This window comes from Protopterus annectens, chromosome 7.part1 (assembly GCF_019279795.1).
Source record: "Protopterus annectens isolate FY-2018-M chromosome 7.part1, PAN1.0, whole genome shotgun sequence".
Lineage (NCBI taxonomy): Eukaryota > Metazoa > Chordata > Ceratodontiformes > Protopteridae > Protopterus > Protopterus annectens.
Genome location: NC_056740.1, coordinates 402,000,898 through 402,021,272, shown reverse-complemented (window position 1 = coordinate 402,021,272; position 20,375 = coordinate 402,000,898). Strand labels below are relative to the sequence as shown.

Below are 20,375 nucleotides of genomic sequence, written 5' to 3'. Positions count from 1 at the left end.
GTAAGTATATTTCTGCTAGCTATACTGCCACGGCCTTCACATTTGTCTAACACACATACACAACTGCCTGTACATCAAATAACTTTGAATTTGCTTTGCTCGCAACTGTTGCACTCTGCTTACCATTGCACAAATGCACTGCTCAGAGGTCCACACTGCCTAACAACATGTATGTATGATGGTAAACAGAGTGCAACATTTTCAAACAGTGTACACACTCCTAGTAAATGTGATGACTGGAACTGGTAGGAAAGCATCATTCTCCATTACTCTAGATCCGTGATCATTCTCCATTACTCTAGATCAGTGGCAGATATGACAGGCATTTCTGGGAAAGGTGACAGGTATAGGGCACAGAGATGTACAAGAGTCCAAGATCTAAGCCAACACATTCCAGCTGGGCTTATAAATGCCTTCGGGCAGACAGCCTAGTACCTAACTATGAACCTAAGATTTTTATTGGACTCCTAAGTTAAGAATCACAGTGCCAGGCTTTTGCAGGGAGACTATTCTGCTTCCAGTACAAGTCAGAAGCTTGGGATAGTTTAGCCCAGTCTGTATCCAGTGCAACCGGTATCCCCTGTACTAGTGAACAATGTAGGCATCACTACAATGACCTCCGCAGGAGGAAGAAAGATATCCTTGACCATTGGATCAGGAAATTTAGTACTGCAGACATCCCACACCTGTATTAGTATCAACTAGAGAGTGTACCTGTAAGACTTAAAAGTTGATTATAGGGAAGAATGGTATTCATAATGGTATTCTGTTCTGGTCTGTTTTTTCCACAGCTGCCAGGGAGCAGGAGGTCAATGTCCAAACCCATGGGGCAATATTGGACAGGATGAGGGAAGCATGTGGTATGTATGCAGCAGAATAGTAGGGTTATTCTAGCATTAAAAGTTAAAGATAGCTTTTCTTGGTATTTTATAGAATTGTATCAAACTGAGCATTCATATCTCAACTGTAATAGCAAGTATGCATGCATTAATCTGTAGTGCAAAGCAAGCATACAATATTAGACTTTAGTCAGATGTTCTGGGTTCAAAGACCATACATCCCAATCATACAATACTGTTATAATTCTTCAATTATTTGTAATTTAAAGATTTGAAGTTGTTGTTGTGTCTTTCGGCTTATCCCAGTTAGGGGTCGCCACAGCGGAACTCCGGTCCGCTAATGTTTGGTAGTGGATTTTACGCGTCGAAGTTACCAGCCCTGACGCACAACCTTCAATGAAGGCCCGCCCATTCACGCATGCCTCCACACAGAAGACGCTCTAACTGAGAAGCTCTATATCATTGGCACACATGCCCTGCTGTAAAGTGTAATCTGTACGACTGGAACATGTCTATGTGCAATATATGCACATGTCAAGGAGTGCAATATATGCACATGTCAAGGAGTACTTGCTGCCGTCTGTAATATAGTGTACATTTGTTAGGAGCCGCTAGTCTTAAAAGTAAAATTATCTGTTAGGAGTTGATAGCCTTAAAAGTAAAGTTAAGATAACAGAGTCAATTAACTGTATCAATGCATTGTATGTCACATATGAAGGTACTAATCTTATCTCTTTTTTTCTCTCACCCCAATCCTCATCTTCTGTTTTTTTTTTTTTATTTTTATTTTATTTATTTAATTTTTATTACGTGTCATCAAAATGTGTCCATGTCATCCACGTGTATCATATCAGTAAATGTTCGACAGCACAGCGGGGTAGGCCTGCCCCCAGGATCCACCTGCCCCCCCACAGGCTCCAGCACCATTGCCCAGCATGTCTGAGAGCCAACCTGGCAGCACTGCTTCTGCTGCCCCTGCACTACCTGCCCCCTCAGGTAGTCTTTTCCCCAGAGGCTGCTCCAGTGGTACCTTCCAGGAGCAGTTGCGGAGGTGGTGATTTTATCGCCAGTTCTGAATTGCTAGGGATGGTGCCTAGGTTGTGCGCCATACTGTTGCTGCATGCCTACACCAGCTGGAGAAGCTGCTCTACCTCATTTTACATAATAGCAGGAGGAATCGTCGCAGACATCAGACATGCCAGGCAGTGGCAGAGTGAGATGACAGTGATGACAGTCCAGTGGGTGAGAACTCGATTCTTACTGTCACCCAGCTTGACCATGGGTTCATGATGTCCCCACCCTCACCCCCAATCATGGTGTCCCCCAACCTTTTGTGCCCATCACCATCCCTGTCTCTTGTCTTGTCTGTCGGCAACTGCTTCCTCACCTACCCAAAATACCTCACCTCAACATTCCTACATCCCTTCTCCAACATTCCTCTCTATCTCCCTCACAAAAAAAAGGGCACCTGGCCCATAAAAAAAAAAAAAAAAAAAAAAAAAAAAAATTGTCCCATAAATGGCTCTTCATTTTGCACACATCTTCTTGACACACTTGATTCAGACCTACTGGCTACACAACATGATTGTGTTGTGGTCACCCCTCTCTCTCTTGAGGTGACAATCGAATTTCAGTTAATATTTGGCAGATATGTTCAATTTACACTGTTAAAGAAATGGATAGTTATGGTTATTTCCTACCTCCCTCCTGCACATTCCTGCCCTACTTTCCCCATTGTTCTTCCCCTGCTTGCTCCACATTTCACCACTGTCTTATCTTCCCCTATTCTTTTCTTTAATGCATTATTGCGAGATGGTGTGTATAGTGCACCAACTCGCAGCAACAGTAATCTGAACATAGTTAACAGTATTACATACAGCTGTATTCAAACCCAGTATCATCTGGCCCCCAAAAGGAATGTATCACTGCATTAACTGCATTAACACATGCTGCCACAGAGTCAGTTAAGTAGAAGGTGCATTCCAGAGACTCACTACTAACTGTCAGACTTTGTTCTTCCCCCTGCTTGCTCCCCATTTAACCACTTTCCTATCCACCCCAGTTTAACACATTTAATCTGGTCAAAAATAGAATCACACTCAATACACATAAGAAGCAGAAAAAGCAATGGATCCTTTCACTTTTTGGGCTTCATATTTGTGAGGAGGTGCGCATCATGCACCAATGTGCAGTGACAGTGAGTGGCAGCAAAATGCAGCAATACATCTCACATAAATAAGAAATTCATGTCATTGCATTATCACTCTGTAATGAAAAGTATTTTAAAGTATTAGATAAGCCTGTATTCGAACCCAGTACTATCTGAGCCAAAAAAAAAAAAAAAAAGGAATCCATCAATGCATTAACATGTGCTGTCACTGAGTCAGTTAAGCGGTAGGTACTCAGTACCAACTGGCAGGCTTTAGCAATGTGGCTCGCATTTGTGCACTGCTTACCTACACACAAACATGTGCATCTCACATGCATATGCATTTTGCTGTCAAGCAAACCCGCTGCTCACAGCAGTATGGAAATGTTTATATTATGCTGTATTGCTGATGTTTACTGTCCATTTCCTGTGCATGATATGAAATTAAATGTGTAAACATTACAAACTGAGGCCATGTCTAACAATATGTCACATATTTACAATACATCCATCTGTTGCACTACAACTCTTGCGTCTCAGTACTTTTTCCACACATATATCAACCACAGTACAAAATGTAATATCAAATGTTGTGTGCTGTGCAATGCACATCAGTCTGGTAATATGCAGAACTATAACTATTGACGCGTATGCCTAAAAACATTTATCTTCAAAGCTAGTCAAGGAATCAGCATGGACCATAGCCACAGGGACACACATGACCGTCAATACACTTGACCCTACCCATTTTATTTTTGTCAGGGGCACATCTTGCTTAATGGACCTTGTGGACTTCTTGGATACTGACCGCAAACACCTGGATGAGGGATAACTGGACATACCATCTATCTTGACTTGACTTATCCAAAACCTTCGAAACTATCTTTCATTTATGTGTCATAGTGAAGATCTCCCATGTGGGAATTATGCCATACAGTAGTGCAGGGATAGGCAACTGTCTCACTGACATAACACACACTCGACATTGGGGACTGCACCTTCACCACTAGATTCCTTACCATTGGAATACCATAAGAATCTGTGCTGGGCCATCAACTGTTTGCAAACTACTTCCCGAAAGCACAGGCTGTGGTAGATGACTTGTGGTTTACCAAGTCTGCAGATGAATGGTCAATGAATGCACTAATATGGAGTCCCCCAGTGATGGTAATATATTACAGAAGGAGTTGCCACATGCTAATGACTGGTGCCAAACTCACAGAGTGAACCTTAAAGCCTACAATGGTTCATTGTCCCCTTTGGCATTGAAGTACCCCTGCTAATTTTGATATACATAGCACCCCTCTAAGCTCAAACACAGTGCTGTGAGACTTGGGAACACATGTTGATAGCAAACTACACTTTCATCACTATGTGTCCATAGTGGTGGCATACACATTCTGCAAGTTTGCACATCATACATATTGACATCACATCCAAGACCAGGGTGGTCGTACCTCTGCTGTACTCTACCCTTATCAAACCACTAAGTACAATGCTCCCTTCTGTCTGTACCTCACCAGACAATTGCAGCAATTAAAGAAAACACAGGGTTGTGTCTGGGACACTCCAGGGCCTCCAAACATGACATACATGGAAAGACTGAAAAACATGTCACTGTACTCATTATCATGCAGGCTGCTGAGAGGTGATGTATGCCTGCCCTACTGGAAATGCTGCACATCTGCAAATCAAATGGGACAAGAATAGCTTGGACCAGGGTTCTCATCCTAGCCTGTGACATAAACAGAACATGCTGGGAGACAGATACGTCCCCCAACAACTTACACTCCTTTATAATAGGCTGTCACTGCATGTGAATCAGTGCTCCTCAAGGACTCTGTTCAAGTGCAACACTGACTACTGGTTGGGTGATTATAAGGTCACGTCTGGGGTGGCACCTATGTCCCTCATGAACAGGACCAGCTGGTGCTGCTTAAACAATTGCTCTGCTAACGACGACTATCTAACTATGCCCAATAAGGGTACTTGTGTTTTAACGAGAACACATCCACTGTGAGTTTGAAAGTCTTTTAATTCTGGTACCTCGGCCTTCGCCTTCTCCTGGAATACATTTTACTGAATCAAACACCATCCTTTTTATATCATACTTAATTGAATTATTAGTGCACATTAACCCATCAACCTTGTTTAATTGCCTTCAGTGTTACTGCAACAATATAACCTGCATCTTGGAACAATGTCTTTTGAAATGAAACCAAATGGTTTCAAACTTCATTTAAATGCATTTATAAAATGTCTTTACATACATTATTTTTAATAAACATGTGTACAAAAACACTTCTATATGTCATCTGATTTTATAACTATTTAAACTATATAAATTATATAAATTCATTTTCAACATCTATGCTCTCTGAGAAATATGTGAAAAAAATGAGTTTGGATTTAAATTTCCATATTTAACCCATTTGGAAACAAAGTTTTATAGTTGAGAATAAACCTGGTTTCCATTTGCAACAATCTTTCACGAAACACATCCTCATTACCTAATATATTAGGTCTACCCAGCACACAAAATATAAATCCCTCTGGAACCCAGCATGGTCTAAAGGCAGTGGAAAAAATGTTGGGAGATGGACCGAAAACCTATTTTATTTTGAATCTACTGGAATTTTGCTTGACACACAATTTTTTTGAGTTTGAAGGGAGATATTTTTTGCAAAAAGAGGGCACAGCAATGGGGGCAGCTTTTGCGCCCTCATATGCTATTTTGTTCATGGCCCATTTTGAAAATTGCTTTATTTATCCTTCAGCATTTTATAAAAGCAAGGTAGTCAAATATGTTAGATTTATTGATGACCTGTTATTTCTGTGCAAGGGTAATTCCGAGGATTTTGGGAAGTTTACTTCAGAGATCAAGGAAAATTCTTGGGGTCTAGATTTCACATATTTTATTGGAGGAAAAAGCATCCAATATCTAGATGTAGAATTTTATCTGAGCATGGATAACAAGATACAATATAAACCATTTCATAAAAAGACATAAAAAGACAGCAGCAGAGAATTTTTTGCATGCATCCAGCATGCACAGTGATTATCTGCTCAAGTCTCTACCATTTGGTGAATTTAAACGCATAGGTATGCACACTTCAGAGAGGTCCATGATTTCCAGTGAATTTGATAAGGTCGAAGAGAAATTGAGAGGGAGAGGATACCCCCAAGGAAGTATTAAAACGGCCAGAAAAAAGGTAGAAAGTGAGTTAGGATTGGGCCAACAGGATAGACGGAGTTGGTCTTGGCAAGGTAGAAATGAAGATGTGGGTTCTTATGTTGGTGATTCTAGGGATATCAGTTCTGGTGGCAATATGTTTTTTGTAACTAGATATTCACAATTTTCAGAGACACTAAGGGATGTTGTGTTAAGATTTTGGCCCATCATCAGTCAGGATGATAGATTAGGTAATCTTTTTCCATCAACAGTCACCTTCTCTTATAGCAGATACTCAAATTTGAAGGAAATCCTGAGCTTCAGAAAGAAAAGCACATCGAGAAAAGATAGTAGAAAGGGAACATTCAGGTGTGGAAAATGTAAAATTTGCAGTCGGGTAAAAAATTTGGATGGTATCAAAATCAATGATGTCACATATAGGGCTTTTGAATACTACGATTGCAATTCCACAGGGGTGGTGTATATTATAGGATGTGGATGTTTGCAACAGAAATGGTACATAGGACAAACAACTAGGAAGGTGAAGCTCAGGATCCTCGAGCATTTAGGTGACATAAAACATAAAAGGTTGGAAAGTCCGGTAGGGAAACATTTTTGTGAGGTACATGGGGGGGTTCCAGAGGGATTTATATTTTGTGTGCTGGGTAGACCTAATATATTAGGTAATGAGGATGTGTTTCGTGAAAGATTGTTGCAAATGGAAACCAGGTTTATTCTCAACTATAAAACTTTGTTTCCAAATGGGTTAAATATGGAAATTTAAATCCAAACTAATTTTTTTCACATATTTCTCAGAGAGCATAGATGTTGAAAATGAATTTATATAGTTTAAATATTTATAAAATCAGATGACATATAGAAGTGTTTTTGTACACATGTTTATTAAAAATAATGTATGTAAAAACATTTTATAAATGCATTTAAATGAAGTTTGAAACCATTTGGTTTCATTTCAAAAGACATTGTTCCAAGATGCAGGTTATATTGTTGCAGTAACACTGAAGGCAATTAAACAAGGTTGATGGGTTAATGTGCACTAATAATTCAATTAAGTATGATATAAAAAGGATGGTGTTTGATTCAGTAAAATGTATTCCAGGAGAAGGCGAAGGCCGAGGTACCAGAATTAAAAGACTTTCAAACTCACAGTGGATGTGTTCTCGTTCTGTATATTTAGTGATTTTGGTGCTTTGAAGGAGTGGAGGCGTTGTGTTTTCATACTTGTGTTTTAACACAGCTAAGCTTCTAAACACCACAGGGCCATTAGGCTAGTAGCCTCCTATGTACATATGAAGCTATGAGCCTACGCAGGTCTCCCAACATTTTATCTCCCACTTGGCCTGCCAATGTCATCTACTATAAGTTCACCTGCAGTCTTGTAAAACTCTGACTTGTGCCGTGGTGCTTATGTAACATACTGTGTTCTGTAATCTGTGTACTTAGGTAGTGGTTCTGGTCTCAATGCAGTCATCTATCTGGGAGTGTGTGTGTGTCTGTGTGTGTGTGTGTGTGTGTGTGTGTGTGTGTGTCTGTGTGTGTGTGTGTCTGTGTGTGTGTGTGTGTGTGTGTGTGTGTGTGTGTCTGTGTGTGTGTGCCTGTGTGCCTGTGTCTGTGTGTGTGTGTATGTGTGCCTATGTCTAGCTGGAAGAGCAGAAGTGTGTATCTTACACTTACTGCTCCAATCCCATGGTTTGACAGTATTCTGATACTTGGACATGCATACAGTTCCATTTCATGCAGGCCTCCCAACTTCTTTCCAACGTGCACTGTTGATGTCATCCACTATAAGCTGACCTGCAGCCATGCAAAAGTCAAACTTGTGCTGGGATGCTTACATAAAGTACTATGAACTTAGGTAGGGGTTCTGTTTTCACTGTAGTCAACTGTGTGTGTGTCTGCCTAGCCAGAAGAGCAAAAGTGTGTATCCTGCAGTTACCACTCCAATCCCATGAACTGACAGTATTTTAATACTTGCACATGCCTACAGATCCAATTCATGCAGGCCTCTCAACATTTTCTCTCCAACATGCACTGCTGATGTAATCCACTATAAGTTGACCTGCAGTCATGTATATTTATTTATTTATTGTATTTAACATTTGTTTACCAGGAAAATTTGACTTGGAATGAGCCAATTTTCAGTGGCGGCCCGGGAGAAACGCTTCAGATGCGCATGGCTTTGTAGCATGGGAAGAAACCAGAGCACCAGAATGGAAATCCACACAAATGCAGGGAGGACATGCAAACTCCACACAGAAGGCATCCCAGCTGAGAATTGAACCAGAGAACCTCTTGCTGTGAGGCAACAGTGTTAACTGCTATGCCACTCCACAGTCTGTATAAATCAGAATTGTGCAGTGGCACTTACTTCAAGTACTGTATTCTGTAGTCTGTGTACTTAGATAAGTAGTGGTTCTATTCTCACTGCAATCAAATGTGTGTGTGTGAGTGTTTGTGCGCTTGCTTGATAACAGACAAAGCATTTTACAACAGCATGTGGGGTATTGCTTTTACCATCTTACTCTCAACAGACTGCTCATTTGCAGATGTGCAGTATACAGATTAGGGCAGGGTCAAATATGTCTTGTAATCTAGGTGCAAGTTACCACATCCTTTCCCATACAGATTTCAGGAACAAGGCTTTCAGTATATCTACGTATGTCATGGCATGGTTTGTAGGACCTTTATTTTCTTGGTGTGAAACCCCATAGTCTGTACAGCTGCTGCAGGTGTTTGGTGAGGTACATGCAAAAGGAAGCATTATACTGTATTAGTGTTCAAATGAGGTTTGAGTACAGTGCTGTTATATCCTCCTTAGATGTGGATACAATGGCCTGGCTTCTGAAGTGCATGAGTAGCCTGGTTGAAGTTTAGATTGCTATTTATGTGAATTTGCAATTCTTGCACCACTGGCTTCAGCATAGTGGGGAGTGTTGCCAGTGGTGTATTTACCAGGAAATTCCACTTTGCATAAGACACAAATCCTGACACAGTCTGTGTTTATTAGTAGACTGTGTGGCTTTGGCACCAATCACTTGTGTGTGTTAGCCCTATAATCACATCACTGGTAGACTTGAGTGCAACCAATATGCATGAATTAGCAAACTTGGGAAACTACAGGTCATATTTTGTAGCCTGGACTGTTGAGAAATAGATTCCAAACAGTATAGGACCCTGCACAGATCCTTGGGGTACACCAGTGGTGACAGCTGCAAGAGTAGAAGTTGATTCACCAACTTTCACAGTGAATGGTCTGTCAGTGAGGACATTGGTTAACCATCTAGTGATGCAAGTGTTAATCCCCAGCTGGTAGAGTTTGTCACTGATACCAAAGTAGGGTGATTGTGTCCAAAGCCTAGGGCAGATCAAGACAGTATACACCTTCATGCAGGCCTATCACACAGAAACAATGGCCTGTGACAATATCACATCACAGATCACCTACAGTATGACTCAGAATATCCGGCTTCCTGACATGGTATGATACACACTTCAACACACCCTCCAGATGAACTATGTTCCCATAGAAGGATGTACATTGACATGTATCCATCTGAGTGGGCTGGGGGGCAGCACTTGATGCATGCATCTATAGATGCATCCTGACTCTCCTGATCTGTGAGGTAGACCATCATCATGGATCTTCTCTAAATGGACACTAGTAATTATTTCCTGGCTGTGTGCAACAGACATGTGAGTTTTTGATGCCAAATCTAGGTCTGTTACATTTGTCAGATGTCCTCAAAGAGCGTCGTCCTGTGGAACTTGAAAAGGCCAAAGCAGTCAACAGGAGTCCACACCGAGGTATTCACTCCACAATGACAGACATGGCCATCAACATCTACTTCACCAAGTAGGTATAACAGTGGATCATATACATGACATCTAAATATGTACAAATGTGTGAAGTGACCTATATCTCGTGTCCAGTGTGCAAGTGTGTACATCAGAGCTGTCTATTAGAGCCTTTCCTGTGCATGATTGAAATCACAGATGTCAAGAATGACATACAAATTCTGTGTCCCAACAGTTGTCTGGAGGACTACAGATTGTGAACAATCATTGACTACAGCTATGATATTGGTATAATGCAGACAGTATCAACACACATTAAAGACTGCTGTCATGGCCATGACAACATATGAGATGAAAAAAAAAACATGTGGAGATTTGTTTTGTTATAGGTTCATAGGTCGGTACTAGGCTATCAGCCCTAGGGCCTATACAAGCCTAGCCATAACAATTCCCTGGATATTTCTTCCCACAATATTTACTTCCCTGGACCCTTGTCTAGCAGGGTGACTGACGTGATCCCTGGGATGAATTTCCTATCTCCTATCCAATCATCAAGGTTCCTTTTGAAGAGGGCCAAGGAGGTGCTCTGCTTGACATGTATGGGCAGTTTATTCCAGAGTATGGGGAGTCTCTGGGTCAGGAACCTATCCCTCCAGCATGTTTTGTTCATTGTGATGACAGGGATTAGATCCCTGGAGCGTGTGGCTCTGAGGGACTGGGATTTCTTTAAGTGGAGCATGTCCAACAGCTCACGATTTGACATGGCATTGTATGTTAAGCAGAGATCACCGCTCAGTAAATGATATGCCACAGAGTATAGCTGGAGTTTTTTTAGACGGTCAGCACAGGGCATCTGCTTTAGGCCTGTGATTCTTTTAGTGAGGTTTTATGCGGCCTTTCCAGATGTTGCAGATGTCTTGTGAGGTACATACCAAACGGGGGCATTGTACTCTATAATGGGTCTAATGAGGGATGAGTACAGTGGGACAATGACCTCCTGTTTTCTGGATGAAAAGCCCTTAGTGATGAGTTGTGCCACATAGAAGGATTTCCTGATTGTTGTGGCGTGATGTGGTTATCGAAGGTGAGACCACTGTCCACCTATGTCCCTAAGTCTCTCATCGCACTTTCGGTGTTTAGTGTACTGCCACCTATGTGGTAATCCATGGGGACATGTTTTTTCCCAAAGGGGATAACTATACATTCCTTAGCATTAAGCTTGAGCCCATGGCTCTGGCACCAAGCATCTGTTTCTGTAAGGCCCTTTTGTAGAATATCCACATAATTTGGGGATTCAATAATGGCTCCCAGTTTGCAATCATCTGCGGACTTTGTTAGCCAGATACCCTTAGTGTTGACCTGTACTTCAGAGAAGTAGAGACAAAACAAGAGCGGTCCCAGGACTGAACCCTGAGGTACTCCACTTGTCTGGAGCTGGATTTGGAGTTGGCTACTTTTACAGTCTGGGTTATGTCAGTAAGCCAGTTGGCAACCTATTGAGTGATGTAGGGATTTATGCCCAGCTTAGTAAGTTTATCTATGATTCCAGAGCGGGGGATGGTGTTGAAGGCCTTGGCGAGGTCCAGATAGGCTGTGTGGACTGTCTTACCCTTGTCCACAGCTCTGGAGACTGATTCGAAGAAGTCAATCAAGTTCAGGAGACAAGATCAGCCCTTCACGAACCCAAACTGGGTGGGGTCCAGTGTTTGAAGGTTGCCAATGTCTTTGTTTATAAGTTCCATGATAATGCGTTCCATGCCCTTGCAGATCAGGTTCTTCAGACTGATGAGACGGTAGTTCCCGGGATCCAAGGTGGATCCCCTCTTGTGGTGTGCGTTAACTGTAGCTGTGCGCCACTCAGTGGACACGAAGCCTGAGGTGAGGCTATGACTAAACATGACACTTAGGTGAGGTGCCAGTTCATTTTGTAGTTCATGTAGTACACGGCCGGGATGTCATCTGGTCCCATGGATGCTGTATTCTTAGCTTTGGAGAGTGCAGTTTCCACCTGTGTGGCCATGACTACAGGAATTTGGCAATCTTTTGGTATTGAGATGGGCCCTTTAAGGGGTGAGAGGGGGATGAAGTTGGCTCTAAATCGATCTGCCAGGATACTGGCAATATCCTTGGCAATTTTATTTTCATAACTAGCTTTGGAGGATTTTATGAGGGATCTCAGCTTCTTACTGAGGCTGGTAAGGGAGTTTTTTGCAACCTGGGATTTTCCTTTTTCTGCAATAGTTTCTTCCTTCTGTTGTATAGTTTGTTTATGGCAGGGGACCATCAGATTGGCTTCCTTTTTTTGTAGGATAGCATCTTGGTTCTATTTGGGATGGCATGATTCATGCACGAGTGAATGTGCTCGTACAGTGCCTTAGTGTAGGATTCAGCAGTTGAACTTTCAGTTCCCGTCTGCATGGGTGTCATGAAGTTTGTTACTTCTGAGTTGAGTAGCATGAAGTTGGCTTTGGAGGAGTTTTTTACGGAGGTTTCCTTACTGGGGCAAACAAATGCACAAACCATAGATCATGTAGACAACACTTCCTTATCAGCAGACCACTTGTTATGTGGCCTGTGTCTTGGGATATACAGCATATGGAATATCTGCCAGCATGTGTCCACAGTGGTCAGCACCCCCTTGTATGTAACATAACTACTGAGTATGTGCAGGCCATTCACATGACAGGCCATAATACATAAATAGTTAACAGCCTTCGCCACACCTACACCTGAGTACAATGCACCTTCCTCATGTCCCTCCGTGCACATCTTCCAATGATGTGTACCTGAAGTGCACCACCTTTGTCACAGTCAGCTGTCACACATCTATTTGTGCATACCTAGGTATTAGTTTTGTTGCATAAACATTACTGTCTGATGAAATGGAACCCCCATCAAGGTTTAATACCACAAGCGTGTGTGGTATCTGTTTTGGTGATGCACTCATGAAATACATAGCTGTTTAATGACATTGATGGCATGGTTTAAATTCATGACAGTGCTGTATACATCTCTGCCATGCACACCAGTGAACCTGTAGTGCTCATAATGTCAAGTGTGTCTCCTCACACCTCCTGCACATGTGTCAGGAGAGTGTACTTGATTACACTTGTAGACTGCTAGCATGTCCTAATAGCTGTACAAGTGTGTTGGTACAGAACCATCTATGCTCACTCAGAAACCCATATGTTGTGTCAGAGACATGGGTATTACTGGTATTATTCTGGTATTGTCCAAGATTGTGCATGATGGTTTTACTGTTGGCCATGAGCCTATATCTCTGTCCTACTTGCTGGAAGCCTCTGCTGACAATACAGGCATACTCAGGCAAATCAGTTTGCACAGCTTCCCAATATGCACCAAACCCCATTTGTACTTGACATCCATGTTACATGTCCTCTTCATTGTTCATGTCTGGATGCTTATATCACACAGACATCCTCCACTGTTATGTTACCTTGTGTGACAGACAAATCACGCACATTTGTCACTGTGCAGTCTGTACTGTGCAATGTGGAGAGGCGATTAGGGTTCCTGCTGTAACTGTCTTCCTTTTACATTTCCTCATGTGCAGTATATTACAATGTTTCACCTGTTCTCCTTCCCAGTCTTCATCCCTAAACTTCATCTGTGTGTGTCCTTATTTGATAAACACACTTCCCATGACGGTTTTTTATAAATGGCTGTCCATGTACCCTTACAGACCATTGACACAATGTGTACAGGCTGCCTGGAATGGTATTCCACATAGTAAGCACTATATATACTGACCTGTCCTGTGCCTGCAACATGTACATTAATATATGAAAAACTCTGGTGGTCCTTGTGGCATTCCACTCAGTCCCACTAGCCCAGTCTGCTGCAGTGTATACCTACACTGTCCTGTCTGATACATTGTCCTCGTCTGTCCCCACAACATTATACATTAATATATGAAAACCCTGGTGGTCTTTGTGGCATTCTGTGCAATCCCACTAGCCCAATATGCTGGAGTGTACACATACACCATTCTGTCCCATCCCCACAACATAATACATTAATATATGAAAAACCCTGGTGGCTTTTGTGGCATTCCACGCAATCCCATTAGACCAGTATGCTGGAGTGTATACATACACTGTCCTATCCCCACAACAGAATACATTAATACATGAAAAACCCTGGTGGTCCCTGTGGCATTCTGCACAAACCCACTAACCCAGTTTGCTATGCTATACGTGTTGCTTTACGTGGTTTCCTGGCTGCCACAAAACCCTGCTTCCTTATGTTTGAAGGCGAGCCACGGCATGAATATTCATCAAGCACTGCTGCTCACAGCGTAAACACGTAAACTCCATGTAGGCTTCGTGCAAAGCCTTCATGGAGTTTATTGAATCCCAGGTAAATTGTAATTCGTCTTCTTCTTTCGGCTTTTCCTGGTTAGGGGTTGCCACAGTGGATCACCTGTCCACTCATGATTGGCAGTGGAGTTTTACAGTGTTGAGTTGCCAGCCCGGCGCCCAACCTTCCACAGAAGGTACACACACATGCACGCACTCATGCCTAGGGCCAATTTAGAGTGTTCAATCCACCTACAGCATTGTCTTTGGGATGTGGGAGGAAATCGGAGCACCCGGAGGAAACCCACACGACCACAGGGAGGACATGCAGACTCCGCACAGAAGGCACCCCAGCCGAGGATTGAACCGGAGAACCTCTTGCTGTGAGGCGACAACGCTAACTGCTGCACCACTGTGGCCGCCCCCCAGGGAAATTGTAATAAAACCTTGAAAATATGTCTTGCACAGAAAATAATTTCTTTTCCAGTATGTCAAATACAACTTTTGTTTGGGTGCAAAAAATAGCAATCAAACTCATGAGACAGTGCAAAGAAAGAAATACGTTAATTGTATGCTTTGATGCATAAATGTAATTTGAAGATATACAAGTCTGCAATCAGGCTGAAATAATGGCGTGAACATGTCACACAAAGGATTTTTTACAATGGCTACAAAATCACCCTTCTTAACAGTACTGCACATAATGTATGCCACTAACAGTTCATGCTTGATATCTCCTAGAAGTTATGAAGAAGTCTGAGACTAGAATGTTAACAAATAGCCAAAACATAACAATACAAACATTATCCAAAAGCAAACTGAAAAATGATGAAAGGTTTTACATACTTACTTCATTTGTGCTAAGACTTAGTGAGTAAAATCGTATCTGCAAAATGCAGAAGATATTGGCCTTAAAACTGTAGAGAAAGTGCAGGCAATGATGGCGCATCACTTATGAAGGGTCAGGTGAGAAGGCATATGGATAAGACCAGAGACTATTTTCTACATGCATGTTAAAATATACTATGTTTTTATTTCTTAAGATAACAAGACACTTAAGACCCTTGTTAGATGGGCAGCTGCCAGTGTCTTATGAAATGGCAACTTAATTCCACGGGAGTTCTCTCCAGCTGTAGAGTAAGGGGACCTCTGCCCTGATCGCACAGAGATGCAGCGCCTGTTTGCAGTGCTAGTGATCTGGGCTTGATTAGTGGAGAAGAGAACAGGAATGAGGTTGCAGCCAAAGGTTCACATGCGTCTCCAGAGTTGGGAAATAGGAACCCCAACATCAATGCAGTGCCCTTATGGATGTCTGGGGGGACTGCAAAGTGGCACTTTATCATAACATTCAGATTTAGCATTTCACTGTCCAGAATTCCAAGGACTATGTGAAAATATACCAGTGGGACCTTTTAAGGGGGTGTCGTGAAATGAAATACTCCCTGAGGATGCATGACAGCAGCCAGAATATGTAACCACCACCACCACCCCTCTCTTCCCTCTATATAAGAATGGGGAGAAGATAACAGAGAAGACAAGACCATCTAACAGGTAAGATGTCGTCAAAAATAGAGACTAATGGAACTATAATGTGGAAGAAACATGGGCTCATTGTTAAAGGATACCAAATGTCTAATATTACTGAACAATGTTAAAAAATAAACTCCCGTTTCCAGCACTGGAAAGGAACGATGCATTTCTGGAAACATAAAAGAACAGCCCTAGAAGATAACATACAAGTGCAACTACCAGATCTAGACACAGCCAGTGAGAATGACTCACAGCTGGGAACACACACACACACACACACACACACACACACACACACACACACACACACACACACACACACACACACACACACACACACACACACACACACACACACACGTGATCTTTGTCTGACGGCACTACAAAGAAAACCAAAGTTGTCAGAAATACTACTTAAAAATACTAATCAAAAAAGTATCTTAATATGGAATCATTAGGACTGATAATCATTTCATACAAAGGGAATTCTTGACCAGCAACTTATGCTCAATGCTGAAAAGGGACTGTAGACAGCCCCTCTACCCAGTTAACCAACAACAAAAAAACTAATAAATATCAGAACTATTAACTACTGGCCAAAAGAATAACAATCAGGGTCAGTGCCCACATATCTAATCACTGCAGATACCCAGTCAGGTTCATTGTCTACAGAGCGTTCCTCTGGTCATTCACTGAATCAGGGTCAGTGCCCACATATCTAACCACTGCAGATACCCAGTCAGGTTCATTGTCTACAGAGCGTTCCTCTGGTCATTCACTGAATCAGGGTCAGTGCCCACATATCTAATCACTGCAGATACCTAGTCAGGTTTATTGTCTACAGAGCGTCCCTCTGGTCATTTACTGCTCACTGGCTCATATCAACACATATACCTATAAATAACAGTTATGAACAGACTTTAACTTAGGGGAGTGAATGCTACAGTGACATCCACATGCAATCGTTTACTGTGATAAATAATCCACAGAAGCACAGATGCAGATATTACTTGTCCATGACAACCACCGTGGCAGAAAGCCATATGGCAGCTGGGTGATGCATTAGGATTCTCTGATAACAGCATAACAACTACTCTGCTAGCTACAACCTGCTGCACAGCAATTATACTGTATACAGCTATTATTTTAAAATTATTTAAAAAAATCTTAGTGTGTTCCTAGAACATTGACATATTTCTAAATAAGACAGCATGCTACAAGATGTTGTGAGAACTGAGTTTCAGGAAGTAAACATAGCTACCATCTCACTTATTGACTCACTGGTCCTTAGACACACACACATGATTTCCATGCTAATATGACATCGATGTAGTGCTGTTTGCAATTTGTGACATACTTACAGCTGTCTGGAGTACAGGCCTTCATCAATGGTATGAGTGTCTGACATGTTTCTTCTCTCTGCCTGAAATATAATTTAGAAAAGGCTAACTATATAAGCAAATAGAAACAAATAATCAAAAGAAGAAACTAAATGCATGCCATTAAGTAGAACATAATATAGTAGCAGTTTTGATATTTAAAATAAGTATGTTTTACTTTGAGTTATAACCTCTCTTTCATAAATACATGCTACCTACAAGTGATTTGGCATTGTACTATTATTTATACAGTAGTTTCTGCGTATGACCAGGGCATTTAAAAACACTTAAAATAGAAACTATGCAAAGCACCATACACAAAAGGCTTTTGAATAAACACAGAAACTCTAAGTGGGGGTGTATTCACAAACATTACTGCGGTAATGATAGCAGTGCTTTGCTGGTGAGCTCTAGTATCCCTACACCATAAAGTGGTGATTCAGAGACAGGCAAGAACCACATGGAGAAAAAAATCATTAGCAACTCATTTGCAGGCCTCTTAATTGAGCACAGAGTAGTTACCTCCTAACAGTCCAACCAACATAGCAGCACAGACACCTACAAATATGCATGCATACATACATGGGTCCCGTTTAGAAACCCAAAATCCTACTTACCGAAGTCCAAAAGACTGAGATGAAAAACCCAACATCTAAGAAGACCGACCGTCCAGAACACCGACAAAACACTAACAGTAAGTAACCACTTGACCAGCATGCTGTCCTTTGTCGCTTGCTTCCGCGGTAGTGCAATCTCGGAGTGGATATACTTAGTGAAGGGGGTGTGGGTTTTCTTTGCTTCGGTTTTAGTGTGTTTGCGGTTTGGGAGATCAGTTAACACTGAGGCAGCCCCAATCGCTCCCCTACACACACACACACACACACACACACACACACACACACACACACACACACACACACTTGCACAAGTACACACAAACACACACAAGGGCATGCACACCTGCACCCACATGTGTACAAATTGGCAGTTTAACCAGCTGTGATGCTAACAGCCTGACTCCTGCCACAGACAGCAGTGGTGTACTACATACTCAGTATTTCAGTCCCAAAACAGCACTCTATCATGTTGTGCCAATCTCTGAGGAAGCAGACATGATTAATTTGCACTAGGCACACCTTGGGACTATCAGATTTGTACACATCAACATATGGTAGACCACTGTAGAATTATCTACCTGCTATAGCAAATTGTTCCAAAGCTACTGAGGTTTCGGAATTAGAAACATGTATCACACTGTGCAAGCCTGCCAGGAACAAGTTAACACAGTGCACTACAACACTTCTGAATAACCTTCATTGTGTCACCAATTAAATGAAGGTTTTGTATTTATTATGTGCAGTTACTGTTGTTACTTTTATCAGAATTTTTACAAATGCTACATATATTGTTTAATCTTCACATTTCATTGCCTGAATTTCAGATTTTTTAATTGAAAATATATTACAAAAATGTAAAGTTAAAAAAGAAGAAATTAAAGCACTAAAATGCATTTTAATACGATAGTAGTTTTAAAGGTAGCAAGTAAACAAAAGTACAGATGCAAAAGAAAAGTAATTAAGCACCTAGATAATGAGGATCTATGTTATAACAGCGAACGATCAAAAGATCGACCGCTGTTATATTGACCACAAAAGAACGAAAAAAAAAGCAAACAGCCAGAACAGTGAATTTTTACCCAGGGAAAAAAATTTGCTGTTCCCAAAAAAAAAAACAAAAAAAAAAAAAACACTATTTTAAGTGGGGGGCTTCGCCACCCATACCCCTCCTTGTAGGGGGCCGTGCCCCCCCCCCCCACTTGAATGTAGGGTTTGATTCTCACATAGGGTAATTGGTTAGGCTTAAAAATGGCCCACAAGGGCAGTTAGCCTAGTACTAATCTATGAGCCTATGAACAAACAAGATGGTCTGTGGGCACCACATACTACCACCCACATTTTAACACAGACATACTAAACATACATATGCTGAGGTCACGCCACAAGTCCCAGAGAACTAGGAAAACAATGCTTCAGCCCACACATTATATCACTTTACGTATGTGTAGTAAAGAGTCACCAAGCTGCAATCAGTAAACCATATGCTGCCACAAATTTCATGACTGCAAATGCAAATATCCTAATAACTAATGAGTCTGTTACCAAACACATTGACTCCATGCTTACATGGTGGCATGAGGGAATAAATACAGTTAGTTGCCTGCCCACATCAGTATTTGGGATGTTACAAGGGCTATACAGTCACTCAAACCAAGCAGATATGATTATGATCTTGTAGTCACTCATTTGGGTGTTCAAGTCCACTATGCATGTGCCAAATGCATGCAAACAAACTGTCTGACACTTGGGGCAGAGGATTAAGGAACTATTAATGACCTCTTTCCTATGGTCTAGTGGTCCAGGGTTTGATTCCTTCAGCCTCCATTGCCTAAATGTGGTTAAGTGACTTACTCATATTTACAGACAGTGCTATTGGGCACCGTCTGAAAGAGTTCCATGGAGATCACTGTTCTACTCTGGTCATACCTCTCAACCTCTTAGCCCAAGAAATCTAGACAAAGTCAAAAAATAAGGGCACATTTTAAATATTTCTGTTATCAACTTAGAAAGATGATAGAATAAAAGGTTTTGCATTAACATGCATTTTCTGAATCATAACTCTGAAACTTGAATGTCTGTCATTTTGTGACTTCCATCCTCCATGATTTTCTAGAAAACTACAGATTTTATGAGGAACAGAGCATAAACATCAGGCAAAAATCTGAAGATTCTGCAAAAATCTGGACATTTGAGAGGTATATCACCAGTAAGCAAATAAAATAAAATACAAGATCCTGGTCTTGAGTGGAATCCTGCTTTCACCCAGAATTATATCTTAATACAAATAAAAGATAATTGCCTTAGTAGTTGTTGTCATGCTATGGGGATTCAGTATGCAAAGTATTTCTTCCATCTCATTGCATGGCTTCTATGTACTACCTAAATAAAACATTCACTACCCTTTATGCCTTTTAAATGTACGGTCCAGCTGCTGGACATCCCAGTGTAACAGAAGAAAATACAGCAAAATCAGACTCCAAATCAGGGTACGTCACAGTAGGTCTTCTCAATGTCCTAAGTCTTAACAAGAAATTGCCAGATCTGGAGTCTCTCT

The 20,375-nt window shown here is 41.5% G+C and overlaps 1 protein-coding gene across 2 annotated transcripts in view; it reads right to left on the bottom strand.

The window, feature by feature from the left end:
- The window catches only part of LOC122807796 (ubiquitin-like modifier-activating enzyme 1), a 2,541,412-nt gene that overhangs the window by 2,278,814 nt on the left and 242,223 nt on the right, over positions 1-20,375 (bottom strand). For both annotated transcript variants that reach the window (XM_044078854.1, XM_044078853.1), the window contains exon 2: positions 17,187-17,248. In XM_044078854.1, the coding sequence (XP_043934789.1) occupies positions 17,187-17,233 (47 nt within the window). In that variant the 5' untranslated portion in view covers positions 17,234-17,248. The remainder of the gene's footprint in view (positions 1-17,186; positions 17,249-20,375) is intronic.